The 18541-nt window shown below is 45.7% G+C and overlaps 2 protein-coding genes across 4 annotated transcripts in view; both read right to left on the minus strand.

Annotated features, from left to right (window-relative positions):
* The window catches only part of LOC307210467 (inactive dipeptidyl peptidase 10-like), a 62765-nt gene extending 60752 nt beyond the window's left edge, over positions 1–2013 (minus strand). The window contains exons 1-2 of the mRNA XM_079966361.1: positions 1869–2013; positions 721–937 (exon numbers count right to left, since the gene is read on the minus strand). Coding sequence (XP_079822487.1) covers positions 721–756 — 36 coding nt within the window. The 5' untranslated portion in view covers positions 757–937; positions 1869–2013. The remainder of the gene's footprint in view (positions 1–720; positions 938–1868) is intronic.
* Positions 2014–3881: 1868 nt separating this feature from the next.
* PAN2 (poly(A) specific ribonuclease subunit PAN2) overlaps positions 3882–18541 on the minus strand; it is a 38538-nt gene continuing 23878 nt past the window's right edge. For all 3 annotated transcript variants that reach the window (XM_079966344.1, XM_079966345.1, XM_079966346.1), the window contains exons 18-26: positions 17583–17720; positions 17153–17212; positions 16386–16476; positions 11275–11432; positions 10360–10503; positions 9263–9442; positions 8541–8634; positions 7928–8125; positions 3882–5320 (exon numbers count right to left, since the gene is read on the minus strand). In XM_079966344.1, coding sequence (XP_079822470.1) covers positions 5286–5320; positions 7928–8125; positions 8541–8634; positions 9263–9442; positions 10360–10503; positions 11275–11432; positions 16386–16476; positions 17153–17212; positions 17583–17720 — 1098 coding nt within the window. In that variant the 3' untranslated portion in view covers positions 3882–5285. The remainder of the gene's footprint in view (positions 5321–7927; positions 8126–8540; positions 8635–9262; positions 9443–10359; positions 10504–11274; positions 11433–16385; positions 16477–17152; positions 17213–17582; positions 17721–18541) is intronic.

The raw sequence follows: 18541 nt of genomic DNA on the forward strand, positions 1-18541 counted from the left end.
GCCTTGAAGAGAAAAAAGGATGGGGGGGAGAAGGGAGATACCTGTTTAGATGAGTGAGGGAAACACCGGCAATTCTTCGGAGCATATAACAGGTCTCATAATACCAAACAGATGAAACATTAGACATCCATTCAGTTTTTAATTTGCTTTGCCTACTGCCCAACCATAGCAGTATCACACATTGTGAACTGCAATATAGAATCACCTTGATACAGCCAGGACAGACGTTTTGGAATGCGTTTAAAAATATAAATATCAAATAAACTCCCCAATAATGGATGTTTTTAGTCAGGGACTTCGCTTCTTCTCCATCCCACCCCCTGCCAAAGTGCGTAGGAGATTTTTAGCGGCTGCAAAAGCCTCACATTGAAGGAGAAAGCACGTCTGACCCACTATGCAAAACTAATGTTAACAATTTGGATCTAACCCGCAAAGTGCAATGTGCAAAACAGCACATGTGATGAAATCAGCTTTCAGCTAAATTAGGCCCATGGGTTTGGGGGTTTTCTACCAAAAAAATACTTTCCCAAGTTTCAATACTGGGGCGAACCAGAGTGCAAAAGAAGCCCTAAGTCTGTCTAATCCATCTCTCTCTCTCTCTCTCTCTCTCTCTCTCTCTCTCTCTCTCTCACACACACACACACACACACACACACACACACAAAACACACACACTGTTTCAGGGCAAACTGACTAGCTGAACCTACAGGCAGAACTCACCAGAGCGGTTGTCATGTTCTGATGGGTAGCAATCATGCTGAGGGTTTTAACTGGAGAGCACTCACACCACACAAGACAAGGAATATATATTCTCCTCTCTCTTCGTCCCTCTGGAGATCCGTCAGGTCCTCTTGCTCTTCAGAAGTGGCAGCCAGTGTCACTGGGCCATTTCTTGCAGAAACCCCCCCTTGGCGAACACTTGATATACTGACCTGAGCTGGAGAAGGAGGGGATCAATCAAGATGACAGACCGCAATCTGGGCTCCCTCAGCAAAAAGAAAAGAAATAAAGGGGGGGAAATCCTGCCAATGGCTTGGCAGGGAGCATGGCCAATTAAGGAGGATGGAAGGGAGAAAGCAAAGGGAATGTTCAGGCAGGAACCTAGAAGGTATGTTAACTGTTTAGGATACAGGGTTGGGAGGAGCTAAATGATTACAGAGGGATCCCAAGTTGGGCGGCATCAGATCCCCAAATTTTCAAAGGGCTCGAAAGCCCTGAAAAAGTCACCAGATCCAAGAACTTACTCAACGCAGGGAAGCTCTGTCAAATAGCTATGCTATTTTAGGCTGCATCAACAGAAGTACATTATTTCAAGGGAAATAATAGTACCAGTCTATTCTGGTCAGACCACTCCTGGAATATAGTTGTACCTCGGGTTAAGTACTTAATTCGTTCCGGAGGTCCGTTCTTAACCTGAAACTATTCTTAACCTGAAGCACCACTTTAGCTAATGGGGCCTCCTGCTGCCGCCGCACTGTTGGATCATGATTCCTGTTCTCATCCTGAAGCAAAGTTCTTAACCTGAAGCACTATTTCTGGGTTAGTGGAGTCTGAAACCTGAAGTGTATGTAACCTGAAGCATATCTAACCCGAGGTACCACTGTACTGTGACCAATTCTGGGCACCACAATTTAAGAAGCCAGTGTCATAGATTATAGCACAATCTCACGATTTCCACGTAAGTTTGTAATGGAGTTGAAGTGAGCCACAATATTGAAAACGGTCACCTACCCTTAACAATGGTACTTGCAAGTCCACTCCTTAGCAATTCCTCCATAAAAATTCAATTTCTCTCCAATGCAAACCTATGCATAACCGCAGCCAATAGAATTAAATGGACCCCTTTACTTAATTTTGTTTCAACTCACCTTCTTCATACAGATGACCTAAAGGCCATCCATACTGCCATTATATCACCTACTTCCGCAATTATTACTGGTAAACTGAAGCTCAGGAGTGACTGACGGGTTCAAGGGCCTATGGTATGGTTTTGTCTGGTTTCTTGGCAATTTCCACTTACCGTATTTTTCGCTCTATAAGAAGCACCAGATCACAAGACGCACCTAGTTTTGGAGGAGGAAAACAAGAAAAAAAATATTCTGAATCTCAGAAGCCAGAACAGCAAGAGGGATCACTGCGCAGTGAAAGCAGCAATCCCTCTTGCTGTTCTGGCTTCTGTGATAGCTGCGCAGCCTGCATTCGCTCCATCAGACGCACACACATTTCCCCTTACTTTTTAGGAGGGAAAAAGTGAGTCTTATAGAGCAAAAAATACGGTATATTCCACTCAGGATGCTCTAGATTCAACAAAGCAGTAAGTATTCAAAAATATAAGCATCCAAGAGAAGAATGGAGCACCAAGTTTTAAAATTCAAGAGCATAAAACAGCTGGGCAGCCAGCAACATACCTTGACCTGAGGTCAGTCCACAAAAGTGAGGCCTGGTGTAATAGCTGCCTATGGGACCGGCTCACTGTCAGCTCATTTTAAGTACATTCTGAAGCTAACCATTCCAAATTCAACAATTGTTGTTTAGTCGTGTCCGACTCTTCGTGACCCCATGGACCAGAGCACGCCAGGCACTTCTGTCTTCCACTGCCTCCCGCAGTTTGGTCAAACTCATGTTCATAGCTTCGAGAACACTGTCCAACCATCTCGTCCTCTGTCATCCCCTTCTCCTTGTGCCCTCCATCTTTCCCAACATCAGGGTCTTTTCCAGGTAGTCTTCTCTTCTCATGAGGTGGCCAAAGTATTGGAGCCTCAGCTTCAGGATCTGTCCTTCCAGTGAGCACTCAGGGCTGATTTCCTTCAGAATGGATAGGTTTGATCTGCTTGCAGTCCATGGGACTCTCAAGAGTCTCCTCCAGCACCATAATTCAAAAGCATAAATTCTTCGGCGATCAGCCTTCTTTATGGTCCAGCTCTCACTTCCGTACATCACTACTGGGAAAACAATAGCTTTAACTATACGGACCTTTGTTGGCAAGGTGATGTCTCTGCTTCTTAAGATGCTGTCTAGGTTTGTCATTGCTTTTCTCCCAAGAAGCAGGTGTCTTTTAATTTCGTGACTGCTGTCACCATCTGCAGTGATCATGGAGCCCAAGAAAGTAAAATCTCTCACTGCCTCCATTTCTTCCCCTTCTATTTTTTTCAGGAGGTGATGGGACCAGTGGCCATGAGCTTCATTTTTTTGATATTGAGCTTCAGACCAGATTTTGCGCTCTCCTCTTTCACCCTCATTAAAAGGTTCTTTAATTCCTCCTCACTTTCTGCCATCAAGGTTGTGTCATCTGCATATCTGAGGCTGTTGATATTTCTTCCGGCAATCTTAATTCCGGCTTGGCATTCATCCAATTCAACAATAGGAAAATAAATTCTGTGATCTATGCAAATCTTTAGATGAAATATGGCAGGCAGCATTTTCCTCAGATTGGGCACTATCCCTCATAAGAAAAGTCTCTCCCCCCCCCCCCCAAAAAAAAAAGTATTTTCAATGCTTTTTCTTTCCTTTGGGTCTCTTGACCAATCAAACCTGAATATTGGGGTTTGGTGCCACTGACAAGATTTGTTACTGGCCAATGGGATCCTGGCATCCTGGCGTGTTGCTAATCCATAAGAACAAATTAGGCAGGAGGGAAAATGCTGTCAAGACAGATATTCCTTAAGGTTGTCACTTAACTGGGCACTTATCTGTCTGGAAGAAGTGCATTATGATTGAGAGGACAATGGATGTGTGAGCCAGCTCTTAGGCTCCTGCCATTTCCTGGAAGGTGACTCATGAGGAGCCTGCTGTCATGGAAAAATGCAGGGCTAGTGTTCAACGAACAGGTAAGTGCAGGTCTCGCAATGTAACCCCATCCCTTAGAAGCATCAGCCACAGGAGAAAGCAAGTCATTTTATTAAAAGTGGTGATTGTCAGCCTGAGGACATTTCATTGAGGGTAACATTCAGGGGTGTGTGTGTGCAAAAAGTGGGTGGAGATGAAATTATAGAATATCCCATTCACAGCTATCCACTCCTACTGAGGAGGGAGGTAAAAAGATCCAGCCCACTGGCTAGAAAAAATTCCCCACCCAAAACCAATACTCTTAATGTTGCTAGCTGCTCTGCTTTTGATATCTCATTGCTCCTGAGCCCTTCTCTTAGGGGTAAGTGCACATCCTAATCCATGATTGGCGCCATAGCATCCCATACAGAAGGCCTGCCTTTTTCACAGATGAATCCAACTTTAGCTGCCATCTACCTTTTCGCCATTCATTTCCTCTCTACTTCAGTATCCCAATATATTCTCCTCTTTCTGTTTGATATTATGCCCTTTAAAATCATTCTCAATTCTGCCACAAACGCGCGCGCTCTCTCTCTCTCTCTCTCTCTCTCTCTCTCTCTCTCTCTCTCTCACACACACACACACACACACACACACAGTGCACTCCCTGGTCATCAAGACTTGCTTGAGACAAGGTTTGGGGCAAAGTTCTGAAGCTGGAAGTGTTGTACAGCCTGGCTTTGTAGATACACATTAATGACATTATATTTGCAGGGGGGCCAGGGATGACTGCAATTCAAAATGAAAAAAAAAGAAGGAAGCAAACCGGACAGGCAAGCAAAGGAAAGGCAGGACTACAAAGAAGTATCTGAAGCACTGGCAGTGTTTTTACAGCTTGATTACATTTCGTAGACACCTTGACCACAATTCACGGACAAAATACAAAACGGTTTAAAAGCCACGGAAGTCCCATGGCAGTGGAGTCCAGATCTACGTTGTTTCAGGAACAGTTCTGAGCCAGAAGATAAAACAGGTCATCCAGCTGAACTCCGCTAATGGCATTAATGGACGCAGAAAGGATGGATCAGAGCAAGTCACAGATCTGGTTTCACTCACCCCTTTTATACAAAATACATGTGAGAATAGTCTGGCATTAGGTTCCCCCGGGGAGTGTGTATGTTCAGCATTCAAACCATGAGAACAGCTCTTTCAATGTAACTGTGCCCTCACGTGGTTACCAAAGGGTACTGCTGTACACACTCTCTCGTCCCTAGTTATGTAGGATTTCTGGGCTCTACGAAGACTGGCAAGGAAAACAGGGACAGAGGCACTCTGGCAGAATTCCCTTGGCCCCTGGAAATGTGCAGAGTGCCTGCTAACTACCACAGCCTTCTCTTTCCATACACGCATATGCATTATAATCCAGGTCCTAGGATGTCCAGGTCTCGGGGAGCAGATTCTTTGACAGTCCCCTCCTGAAGAGAGCACAGAAAAGATGGGATTTGGCGAGGTCTTGAGGATCAGAGGGACAGCACTGCTGGGAACACAGCGGCACCTGTCAGAGAAATATAAAAAGACAGCAATGTGTGAACCATGGAACGGCAGCCGGCAACCACCTAGCTCTAAACAACTTGTTGATAGGATCCATGACCCAGCATCATAAAGAAGACTCTGGATATTGGGGAACCAAAGGTGGAAGGGTTTCCTGGAGGAAAGATCAGAGATTTGAGGGATCCACATCTTGAACCAATTGACGCGATAAATCTTTCAGGAATGCTATTTGCTCTTGGTGCCAGCGCATCACTGAAATCATTCTCCATATACAGTGGTACTTCGGGTTAAGTACTTAATTTGTTCTGGAGGTCCGTTCTTAACCTGAAACTGTTCTTAACCTGAAACACCACTTTAGCTAATAGGGCCTCCTGCTGCCGCCGCGCCGCCAGAGCACAATTTCTGTTCTTATCCTGAAGCAAAGTTCTTAACCTGAAGCACTATTTCTGGCTTAGTGGAGTGTGTAACCTGAAGCATATGTAACCTGAAGCGTATGTAACCCAAGGTACCACTGTACATAAGATGCTCCCACTTAAGTCTCCTCCGCATATCCTATCTGCAAAACTTAACAGTTTTAAAACACAGATGTACTTTCACCTATGCAAGATTGAACATGCTGCTGCTGGCTGTACTTGAGGGTCGTTTCCATCACATTACCGTACTTTTCCGTGTATAAGACGAGCTTTTTTTTACTCTAAAAGCATGTTTTAAAACGTGGGTCATCTTATACATGGGTAGTGCGTGGGGGGAGACGAGTGATTGGTTGCAGCCGGGAGCAGGAGCTTTTCAGCGGCGATTTTGTGGGTGATTGGTGGATGCGTAAAGTGCTGCTTACGATTGCTGCTGCTGCGTTTATTCAGTGGGTGATTGGTTGCTGCGGCAAGGGTTGCTGTGGATTGGCTGCCGCTTCGTCAACTGAGCGTGCGATTGCCGTCTGCTGTTGGTGAGCAGGCAGACGCATGTTTGCTTCGGCGACGTGAGCGATTATCAGCGTTTGCCAGTCGGGTTAGTGATTTTTTGCATTCCCCACCCCCCAAAAAAGCTCAAAAACTCTGGGCAATCCTCCCCAAAAATAGGGGTAGTCTTATACACAGGGGCATGTTATACACGGAAAAATACAGTATGTCCATGCGGAGACGGCAGTATCGAATCTGCAGCACATGTACTACTAGCTTGTTCTCTTTATAAAGATCTGCATAATGAGCTTATCGACCCTCTTCTATTATCTATACCAGGTCATTTATCTTACAGACCAACGTTACCAAGTGACAGCAAACGCAGCAATTTTTTTAACTGGGGCAATAAGAATAAGATCTACCATCTGACTAACCTGTTTAACGCCTAGAGTAAAGAAAGCCAACTCTTTCATGTGTTTTATTTCTGGTCAAGGACAGTCATTAACTCTTTCATATGTATAGATGTAAATTCTTAGAATGTATTTTGTACAGCCAACCAATCTAGCTATATCAGTATTTTATTGCATTTGATTCCTTTGCTATGGCTTGTGGGCGACGCAAATAAAGATTCTATCTATCAATCGACATAAATTGCTGGGAATTCAAACCTTAACCAAATTCTGCTCATTGCCTGTAAGGTAAAGGTAAAGGGACCCCTGACCATTAGGTCCAGTCGTGGCCAACTCTGGGGTTGCGGCACTCATCTCGCTTTATTGGCCGAGGGAGCCGGTGTACAGCTTCCAGGTCATGTGGCCAGCATGATGAAACCACTTCTGGCGAACCAGAGCAGCGCACGGAAATGCCATTTACCTTCCCGCCAGAGCGGTATCTATTTATCTACTTGCACTTTGAAGTGCTTTTGAACTGCTAGGTTGGCAGCAGCAGGGACCGAGCAATGGGAGCTCACCCCGTTGCAGGGATTTGAACCACTGACCTTCTGATCGGCAAGTTCTAGCCTTTGTGGTTTAACCCACAGCGTCCCATTGCCTGTAGCAGTGTGGAAAAAGGAGGTGAGGCATACAATTCTGAAGGTGCTGATACCCAACTTTTATGTTGTGTGCATGTGTACAAAACGCAATAGGCAAGAAGGAAAATGACAGTCGCAAACACATAGATGGAAGTGGGCTCACATGTGGGCTCAGTTATCCTCAAGCACAGTCACACAGTGATGGTGGAAGATTGGTGGGATTATAGAGGTGGAAACCCCAAAGAAAATGCTAAAGTTTTTTATTTATGTAACAGCAGCAGCTAGGATTTTTTGTGCGCAGAAATGGAAGGAAGAAGAAGTCCCCACTAAAGCAGAATGGATAAGTAAGATAATGGACTATGCAAAATTAAAAGCAAAATTAAGAGGATCTAATGATGAGTGTTTTAAGGAAGAATGGATGCCTTTTCCGGATTACTTAAGAGAAATACAATAAGCTCACGAGCAGAATTCAAGCAATGAGCCACAGAAGTAATTAGATTATAATATTGTGGTTACGATTTGATAGATAGGGAGAAGCAGAAGGGAAGAAACAACAACTGCATGGAAAATGGGATGGGAAGTAAACAAAAATTAGAGAAAAGACGAAATTGTGGTTTGATTGTATGTGTTAAAAATGTTGAAACTTAATAAAATGTAAAATTGGAAAGAAAGAAAGCTGGGCCCTTACTCTTGGGGCTGCTTTGGCCATCAGGTTCAGGCACCTTCCAGTCCATCTTCCTCCCTTTCTCGTACAGGCCCTTCAGCACTTTGCGGAACTCCTCGGGCTCCAAGCCCCCAGTGCTCAGCTCCACATATTTCCTGTACAGCTGGAGGGCAGTGCGTGCATCTTCAATACTGTCGTGTGTCTCCCCTTGGATCTTCAGATCTATGGGAAACAGAAAGAATCCAGCCGGTGGCTAATGTTGCCTTGCCTACTCCCACCGCAGCAGGAGAGGGGAAACACTTCTAATGGTTGCTGCTTAGGGCAAAGGATCTGCCCTTCTTCAGTCTATCAAATCTAGGAAACAGCATACCCAACTTTCAGGCCCTGGTATTGACCCAATTCCCTCCTCGGACCCTCCCCTCCTTGGAGCTCTGTCTGTTGATGTTCTCCAGTTCGGCTCTGCGGGCTCAAATTCTCAACTCTGAATTCTCAACTCCGGCGCTAGGCTGGGGGCGTCAAGGACATTTTGATCCTCTGGACACAGATGCAAAGGGAATTACTGTGCTCGAGGGAATCCTTGGCAGCAAGGTCAGGCTGGCTGGGAGATGGATAAGCACCGAAGGAGGTCTGTACTGACCCAAAAAATACCAGGCAAGGAAGCGCAGTGAGATCATCCTCTTCCTGGGCATGTGGAACAGGTAGACGGTGTCAATCACCTGGTCCCTGGGAACCTGCAAGAACAGGCGAGGTCCAGTTATATTCTGGGAGCATATGAGTCCTGAAGGCACTCAGCTAAACAGTCCTAGACTTACAAAAAATCCAGGCAGAAGCATAACACTTCCTGCTTTTAAAAAGTTTTTTTCTGTTTGTTTTTTGAAGTTTTATTCAAGTTTGGGATTTTTACATACATTATATTATCTCCTTCCAATTTTAAATTTCCCTTACAATTTTTTCCTTTCCCTCCCTTCCCCCCCCCCCCGCCCCATATCCATTGGAAGGGTTCAAAGTATGATCCTCAGCCACAGGCATAGCGTCTTTAGTTTCCACCGAATGTCTTTTGTTTCAGTAGTTTTTATCTACTGAAGATAGGGGTTCTATCTGTTCCTTATCGTGGTGGACTTGATGGTCCCAAAAATGTTTGCCAGATGAATGGCTTATTTTGGCACAAGCATTTAGAGGCAACAATCTATTTCCGTGGTTTCTGAATCTTCCTACTGTCAAGAAAGCCTTTCTCCACTGATTTGTCTGCTAAGAAATCCCTGTGCGCCCCCTGTACATTGTCAGCTCCTTCACATACAGAGGCCCAAACATATATACATGAGGGACATATATGTAAAGGTTCAAAACAGAGGCAGTCACCATAATGTTGATGACCCGGAAGTCTTTTTGCAATCCATGACCCACAAACTTGACCCCGACATCGATGAGGAAGCGTAGTTTCAGGTAGGTGGATTTGAGGGTGGTGAGGTGTTTGGAGGAGATTTTGGCATCCAGATCCCCTGGCTTGATTCCCGAGTACTGAGTGAGGTAATCCACCACCTAAGAAGGGGTAAAGGAAGATGGAAAGGAAGAAAACATTGCATTCAATGCCAAGGCTTCTTTTAGTTCACAGAGAACGACAGCTCATTCTGTTCGCCTGGAGTAGGGAAACATTTTTAATCTGCTGGCCATGTTCCCTTTCTGAGCAACGTCTTGGGACCACATGTCAGTGGTGGGTGGAGCAATGCGTTGAGGCAAGCAGGAGGCTTTGTCTGGCAAACACACTCAAGGAGGGTGAGGGGTATGGCCTATGGAAAGTCCCAAGGGCCAGACAGAGAGGGCTAGAGGACCACATTCAGCTCCCAGGACCCTGTGTTAAAAAAGGTAAAGGACCCCTGGCAGTTAAGTCCAGTCGCAAACGACTCTGGGGTTGCGGCGCTCATCTCGCTTTACTGGCTGAGGGAGCCGATGTTTGTCCGCAGACAGTTTTTCTGGGTCATGTGGCCAGCATGACTAAGCCGCTTCTGGCAAAACCAGAGCAGCGCACGGAAACGCGCTTTACCTTCCCGCCGGAGCGGTACCTATTTATCTACTTGCACTTTGACGTGCTTTCGAACTGCTAGGTTGGCAGGAGCAGGGACCGAGTAATGGGAGCTCACCCCGTCGCAGGGATTCGAACCACCGACCTTCCAATCGGCAAGCCCTAGGCTCAGTGGTTTAGACCACAGCGCCACCCGTACCTCCCCGTGTTAGCCCATCCCAAACAGCTTTCTGCATGCCCATCCCTCACCATCCAGGACTGTGAGGACAAGGACTGGACTTCACAGCACAGCTACTGCCATGTGGAATGGGGATAACACTATCCTATCAAGGAAAGTTCTTGAGATGAAGAGAGCAGGGGACCAACTTGTCTAAAGCCTCCTTAGTAGGGAGAGCCAGATGAGCTCTGCAAGGTTTTTGCAGAGAAAGCTGCCTACCTGTTCTTGCGTGGAAATGTAATCATCGATGAAGGGAACGCCCTCGTTGGGACCCTGCCCCCTCACACACGTAATCCTGGCCACCGACATCTGACTGGGCTTGATAGTGGATTTGGTCCCGTCACTGCGAAGCTCAGCTTCCTCCTATTGTGTATTTTCAAGGGGTGAACGAATTATGTTCTGTGTGGCCTCCTCACAAAGAAGAGCTCCCATTGGCCCTTTGAAGAGGCCGCTGCTCAAAGGCTCAAAGGCCTACAGGCGAGAGGTTCAGGAACTACTGCAATGTGCTCTACGTGGGGCTACCTTTGAAGGTGACCCGGAAACTACAACTAATCCAGAAAGCGGCAGCCAGACTGGTGACTGGGAGCGGCCGCCGAGACCATATAACACCAGTCTTGAAAGACCTACATTGGCTCCCAGTATGTTTCCGAGCACAATTCAAAGTGTTGGTGCTGACCTTTAAAGCCCTAAACGGCCTCGGCCCAGTATACCTGAAGGAGTGTCTCCACCCCCATCGTTCTACCCGGACACTGAGGTCCAGCACCGAGGGCCTTCTGGCGGTTCCCTCGCTGAGAGAAGCCAAGTTACAGGGAACTAGGCAGAGGGCCTTCTCGGTAGTGGCACCCTCCCTGTGGAATGCCCACCCACCAGATGTCAAAGAGAACAACTACTACCAGACTTTTAGAAGACATCTGAAGGCAGCCCTGTTTAGGGAAGTTTTTAATGTTTGATGTATTACAGTATTTTAATATTTTTTTTGGAAGCCGCCCAGAGTGGCTGGGGAAGCCCAGCCTGATGGGCGGGGTATAAATAATAAATAATAAATTATTATTATTATTATTATTATTATTATTATTATTATTATTCCAGTACTTCCAACTGACCTCCCCGCTCTCCCCGCAACACAATGCCTACCTCGTTGAGGGTGACAAATTCAGCATCCAGCCCCACCAGGTCCCCCACCTGGGGCATCTCATTCAGCATGAGCGGGATGAAAGTGGCGTGACACTTGCGCTGCTTACGGGCGAGCGAGGCCTCGGCGAGCAGCACACTGGCTTCGATAGGGTTCTTAACTGAAAGAGGGAAAGAAAATCTGAGATCAGCTGTTGTGCTCAGTTCCAGGGTGCTTTCTGAGATGGCAGTCTGAATGAAGAAAGCAGCCCAGGGGAGTCCCACAGGAGGCCTCGTAGGTACAAGCTTCCAATATACAATGGTACCTCAGGTTACATACGCTTCAGGTTACATACACTTCAGGTTACAGACTCGGCTAACCCAGAAATAGTGCTTCAGGTTAAGAACTTTGCTTCAGGATGAGAAGAGAAATCGGGCTCCGGCAGTGCGGCAGCAGCAGGAGGCCCCATTAGCTAAAGTGGTGCTTCAGGTTAAGAACAGTTTCAGGTTAAATACAGACCTCCGGAATGAATTAAGTACTTAACCTGAGGTACCACTCTACAGTTACAGTCATACCTTGGGTTACAGACGCTTCGGGTTACTTCTGGGTTTCAGTGCTCACGCATGTGCAGAAGCACTAAATCACGCTTTCTGCATGCGCAGACGCGCCGAATCGCAACCCACACATGCACAGACGCGGCGCTGCGGGTTGCAGACGCTGCAGGTTGCGAACGTGGCTCTCGCACGGATCACGTTCGCAACCCGAGCGTACACTGTATATCCAATTTCTCAAAAACAGTGTAATCAGCAAGAAAAAAAAGGCTGGCTTATTCAAACCTACGTGAGGAAGAGAGGGCCCAGAACAGTTTAAAGGAAAACCTGCCAATATCACAGGGCCAATTCAGCTGGAGGAGTTACAGTAATGAACCACAATACTTTAAAAGTTCGGGATTTTCCTGTTAAGATCGTATCCAGAGCACAGGTGTTCCAGCACTGAAGCGGATCACATCGATCCCTTGTGACACAGGAAACATGCCAAAAAGGATCCGATGGTATGTAACCAAGCTCTGTCAAGCAGATCAAGTTTACATTCCAAATTATTCAAGACGCACAGACACTGTATAGCAGAAATGCCAAAAAACATTGGTGCCTGCGGAATAATCAGGACACTTGGGGCTGTGTAGCGAAGTGGTCTGTTTTACACAGCGGCCTGGGAGCTACACCAAGGTGCCAAAGTTTCACCCCAAAGCAGTGGTTTCTGGTCTGCATCACAAACGCAGATGATCCTTTTCGTGATGTAGTGATGATCAGTCGGTTTCACTTCCTCTTGATTTCAACACAGTTCCTTGCACGACCCACTCAGCTTTGCCCCCTTAATCTCTGTGGCATATGACTACCTCACAACAACCCATCCCTTGTGAAGGAGGGGAGAGCTATTTTGCTTAGTGTTAAAGGGATGTCTCACTGGAATTTCCTACTTGGCATCAGTATTAGGCAAAACAGGGAGGGGACAGATGTGGAGGTCAAGATATGGGGGCGCAGGGGCTGTGAGGGAGGCTGACAACACAGGGCTGTTTCAGCCACAAAACTATTTATCAACAGGGTAGAGACAATGCTTTCCTCCCTGGTCAATGAAAATTCAAAAGCAATGGCTAAATTATCATATGAATACATCAAATATGTGAATAACGGATCAAAGATGAATAACCAAGTGGTGATGTAAGACACTGACTGCACGGGGAGGGGAAAAAAACAGGCACCGTATTTTTCGCTCTATAAGACGCACCAGACCATAAGACACACCTAGTTTTTGGAGGAGGAAAACAAAAAAATATTCTGAATCTCAGGAGCCAGAACAACAAGAGGGATCGCTGCGCAGCGAAAGCAGCAATCCCTCTTGCTGTTCTGGCTTCTGGGATAGCTGCACAGCCTGCATTCACTCCATAAGACGCACACACATTTCCCCTTACTTTTTAGGAGGGAAAAAGTGAGTCTTATAGAGCAAAAAATACGGTATTTCCTGAGCCACACTGTGATGCCAAGCTTGCTACTGGAAAACAGGCAGAGCTATATCTAAGGAGCTCATTTAGGTATCAGCTCTCCACCACTGTTTGGAAGCAAGGCCTGTCCGTGTTGTTTTGACCTGGTTATGTTGCTGAGCAATGCAACTGTCTGTCCATACTCCACCAACCATGGTTGGAAGGTGGAGCATTGGTTTAAGAACCCAATAATGTAATAATGGAGGGATACAATCTATTTCAGAGAAACAGACCAGACAAGAAAGGAGGAGGAGTGGTGCTATATGTCAGGGATGTGTATACCTGTGAAGAGATCCAAGATTTAGAACCTCAAAGCCAAAGTGAGAGCATTTGGGTCAAAATTAAGGGAGAGAAGAATAACAGTGACCTCATTGTGGGAGTTTACTATAGATCCCCAAGCCAAACGGAGGACATAGATGATGCCTTCCTGGAACAGATGGCCAAGCATGCAAAAGGAAGGGAGATAGTAGTAATGGGGGGCTTCAATTACTCGGATATTTGTTGGATGTCAAACTCAGCCAAGAGCATAAGGTCAAACAGATTCCTCACTGGCCTTGCAGACAACTTCATTGTCCAGAAAGTGGGAGAAGCAACAAGAGGAACAGCCATTTTAGATCTGGTCCTAACCAATGTTGATGACCTGATTAGTGGGGTAGAAGTGGAAGGATCATTAGGCGCGAGGGATCATGCTCTTCTGAAGTTTACTATACAGCGGAAAGGAGCAGCCAAGCATACTAGGACTCAATTTCTTGACTTTAAGAAAGCCGACTTCATAAAACTTAGGGAAGTGCTGGGTGAGATCCCATGGACAGTAATACTAAAAGGAAAGGGAGTTCATGATGGCTGGGAGTTTGTTAAGAGGGAGGGAGATAGTAAAAGCACAACTTCAGGCAATACCAATGAGACGGAAACATGGAAGGTACCTAAAGAAGCCAGGGTGGCTATCTAAAGAACTTTTAACTGAGTCAAGATTAAAAAAGGATGTGTACAAAAAATGGAAAAGGGGGGAACCACCAAAGAGGAATTCAAACAAATAGCCAGCATGTGTAGACACAAAGTCAGAAAAGCTAAAGCACAGAATGAACTCAGGCTTGCTAGAGAGGTTAAAAACAACAAAAAAGGCTTTTATGGGTATATTCGTAGCAAAAGGAAGAACAAAGAAACAGTGGGGTCACTCAGAGGAGAAGATGATGAGATGCAAACAGGGGACAAAGAAAGGGCTGAACTCCTCAATGCCTTCTTTGCCTCAGTCTTCTCCGATAAAGAAAACAATGCCCGACCTGAAGAATTTGGAGCAAATGATTCAGCAGAGGAAACACAGCCCAGAATAACTAAGGAGATAGTACAAGAATACTTGACTAGTTTAGATGTATTCAAGTCTCCAGGGCCAGATGAACTGCATCCAAGAGTATTAAAAGAACTGGCAGATGTGATCTCAGAGCCACTGGCAGTCATCTTTGAGAATTCCTGGAGAACAGGCGAAGTCCCGGCAGACTGGAGGAGGGCAAATGTTGTCCCTGTTTTCAAAAAGGGGAAAAGAGAGGACCCAAATAATTACCGCCCAGTCAGTCTGACATCAATACCAGGGATGATTCTGGAGCAGATCATTAAGCAAACAGTCTGTGAGCACCTAGAAAGGAATGCTGTGATCACCAATAGTCAGCATGGATTTCTGAAAAATAAGTCATGTCAGACTAACCTGATCTCATTTTTTGACAGAATTACAAGCCTGGTAGATGAAGGGAACGCAGTGGATGTAGCCTACCTTGATTTCAGCAAGGCATTTGACAAGGTGCCCCATGATATTCTTGTAAAGAAGCTGGTAAAATGCGGTCTTGACTATGCTACCACTCAGGGGATTTGTAACTGGCTGACTGACCGAACCCAAAGGGTCTCATCAATGGTTCCTCTTCATCCTGGAGAAGAGTGACTAGTGGGGTGCCACAGGCTTGGGCCCGGTCTTTTCTGTCTTGGGCCCGGTCTTATTCAACATCTTTATCAACATCTTTATCAACATCTTTATCAACGACTTGGATGATGGACTCAAGGGCATCCTGATCAAATTTGCAGATGACACCAAACTAGGAGGGGTGGCTAACACCCCAGAGGACAGGATCACACTTCAAAATGACCTTGACAGATTAGAGAACTGGGCCAAAACAAACAAGATGAATTTTAACAGGGAGAAATGTAAAGTATTACACTTGGGCAAAAAAAATGAGAGGCACAAATGCAAGATGGGTGACACCTGGCTTGAGAGCAGTACATGTGAAAAGGATCTAGGAGTCTTGGTTGACCACAAACTTGACATGAGCCAACAGTGTGACGCGGCAGCTAAAAAAGCCATTGCAATTCTGGGCTGCATCAATAGGAGTATAGCATCTAGATCAAGGGAAGTAATAGTGCCACTGTATTCTGCTCTGGTCAGACCTCACCTGGAGTACTGTGTCCAGTTCTGGGCACCACAGTTCAAGAAGGACACTGACAAACTGGAACGTGTCCAGAGGAGGGCAACCAAAATGGTCAAAGGCCTGGAAACGATGCCTTATGAGGAACGGCTAAGGGAGCTGGGCATGTTTAGCCTGGAGAAAAGGAGGTTAAGGGGTGATATGATAGCCATGTTCAAATATATAAAAGGATGTCACATGGAGGAGGGAGAAAGGTTGTTTTCTGCTGCTCCAGAGAAGCGGACACGGAGCAATGGCTCCAAACTACAAGAAAGAAGATTCCACCTAAACATTAGGAAGAACTTCCTGACAGTAAGAGCTGTTTGACAGTGGAATTTGCTGCCAAGGAGTGTGGTGGAGTCTCCTTCTTTGGAGGTCTTTAAGCAGAGGCTTGACAAATCCATATGTCAGGAGTGCTCTGATGGTGTTTCCTGCTTGGCAGGGGGTTGGACTTGATGGCCCTTGTGGTCTCTTCCAACTCTATTATTCTATGAGTCTATGATTCTAACCCTAGCTGCCCAGGGAATCTGCAGCAGGCCATGGTTGAACCTGGTTCTGCTGAGCCCCCGAGTAGTATTCTCAATTTTTTTTTTGTTCCAGAGTCCAGCTCTTTCCATGTAGTCAAAGGCACACATGCACACACACTCACTGGTTAAATTGTACTTGGAGTGGAGGTTCCTTCGCACGTAATAAAGGATGGCAGGCACCTTCCAGCTCATGTCGAATTGCACGGCCTCACACTGCAAATTCAAAAGCAAATAATAATAATAATAATAATAAACAATGGGAGCATCATGCGCATTTGAGTTGTGTGTTGTTCTGGGGTTGTCTTCTTCCCTATTGTTTGTTCTTATCCATCAGAAAAATATGCAACTTCTCCATGGCAAAAAACAGGATGCATTGGCATTATTTTAATGTATTTCTTAATGTTTCTTACACTGTGTAATTTTGCGCTAGAATGGGTGCCTGAGCTAGTTGTCTTGTAAATGGAGACATTTAAGAGGTGTTTAAAACATGCTTTTAGCCCATGTAATTGGAGAAAGAGTTTGGAAAAGTACACGGACCATCTCCAAAAAGGCTCTGGGCTTCTGTTAGGAAATCTCTTATGCTCTGCATTGGGCTGGGGAATCTGTAACCCTCCATGAATGTTGATGACTGGGGCTGATGGGAGATGGAGTTCAACATCTGGAAGGCCACAGATTCCTGCCTTTTCCCAACAGACATTTCCCCCCTTCCCTGCAAAACCTCTAGGGCTGTTGCCTCCGCTCCACACCAAAAAAGTTCTACAAAATGTGAGGGTCAGAAAAAGCGTGCAAAGTGGAGTTGATGGGGAAAAAAAAAGCAGCTTATTTATGTACCTGTTACTTATGTATAGAAATTGAGAGCACAGGGTATGAATCGTCTTGATCTCCTTACCTTATCCACAGGCTCAATGAGAAAGTCATTGAAAAGGTACCACTGTTGGTGTGTGACGCCCTGTGCAAATGGAAGTTGCAAGATATGTATCAATGGATTACCATTTTCAGTTCCAGATAATGAATGAATCAGAGTCACACAGGTACGAATGCCTATAGCCAAGGCAGTTCTGTGACAAATATGACAACAGAAAAACAAGTGGGTTCTCCTAAGGCAGCCTTCCCCAATCTGATGCCCTCCAGATGTTCGAGTCTATAACTGTCATCAACCCTGGCCAACATGGCTGACAGTCAGGAATTATGGGAGTTGTAGTCCAAAACATCCAGAGGGACCAGCCGTGGGAAGGCTGTAACACCATTGATAAGATAGGAGAATTACAGATTGGTGAATGCAAAATTCAGTGGGATGTACTCTCTTCTGATTGGCTCACCTCCTTCCTTTGGTGGTAGGTCTCCCCCACTTTTATGTGCCCCACCAGGCTGCCCCCAGTCCGGGAGTCCAGAATGTGCACAATGGTTGCCATAAGGTCATAGACGTACGTTGACTCCTGGTCATCCAACACAGTCAGCTGCAAAGAGGAAGGAGAGTTCATCAACTGGCTAGATTTCTTTTCAGTTATTTTAAGGCAAACACTGACACACTGTACGCCAGGCCTTTAAATTCTAGCTCCAGGGATCCAGCCTTTCTGAAATCCTGTTGCAATGGCTGCACAAACCAGGATGATGTCCCCGAGGCTAATGGACCACCTTGGGCGTTCATAGACTACCTTAGGCAGATTCTCTCACAGCATTTTAAAAATTAAATTTAAAAAATTAAAATTATTTTAAAAAGGGGGGGTGGAAAGAAAAGGATTATAATCACTTCCATATTAAATATTTTTATCAAACAAGCCTGGCTGAATCTGCTCACACTGATAGACAGACACCTATGGAGCAGGGGGGGGGGGATATTTTGGAGGATGCTATTGGATCTGCATAATCCTGCTTTCCATTCCTCCTGCAGTATGGGCCTTTCCCTTCCTATCTTACCCAGAGGAATCATTTCACCTGCTTTACAAAAGTATTCCCAACATATGAAGTGCTACCATGCCCACTTATCTCTGGGCTAAACCTAACTCCTTCACTCTTCCCTCATATGACTGAGGAGCTGAATCAAAACTTTTGAAGTCACAAGAGGCAGAACTTCTTAACTGCAAGAGCCACTTCACAGGTTGCAGGAGCGCACAGTAAACATGTGCCTGGGAGCTTCCTGGCATGTATTCTACTTCATATTTTCATTTACCCAGCCCTCCATTTACAATCACTGCTGCTGCATCAGCTGTTAGTCACTGCCTTGAAAGATTGCATGACAATTGTACAGGAAGGGGCCAAAACTGTAGTGAGGTAGCAA

Source organism: Podarcis cretensis (genome assembly GCF_951804945.1).
Source record: "Podarcis cretensis genome assembly, chromosome: 2".
Lineage (NCBI taxonomy): Eukaryota > Metazoa > Chordata > Lepidosauria > Squamata > Lacertidae > Podarcis > Podarcis cretensis.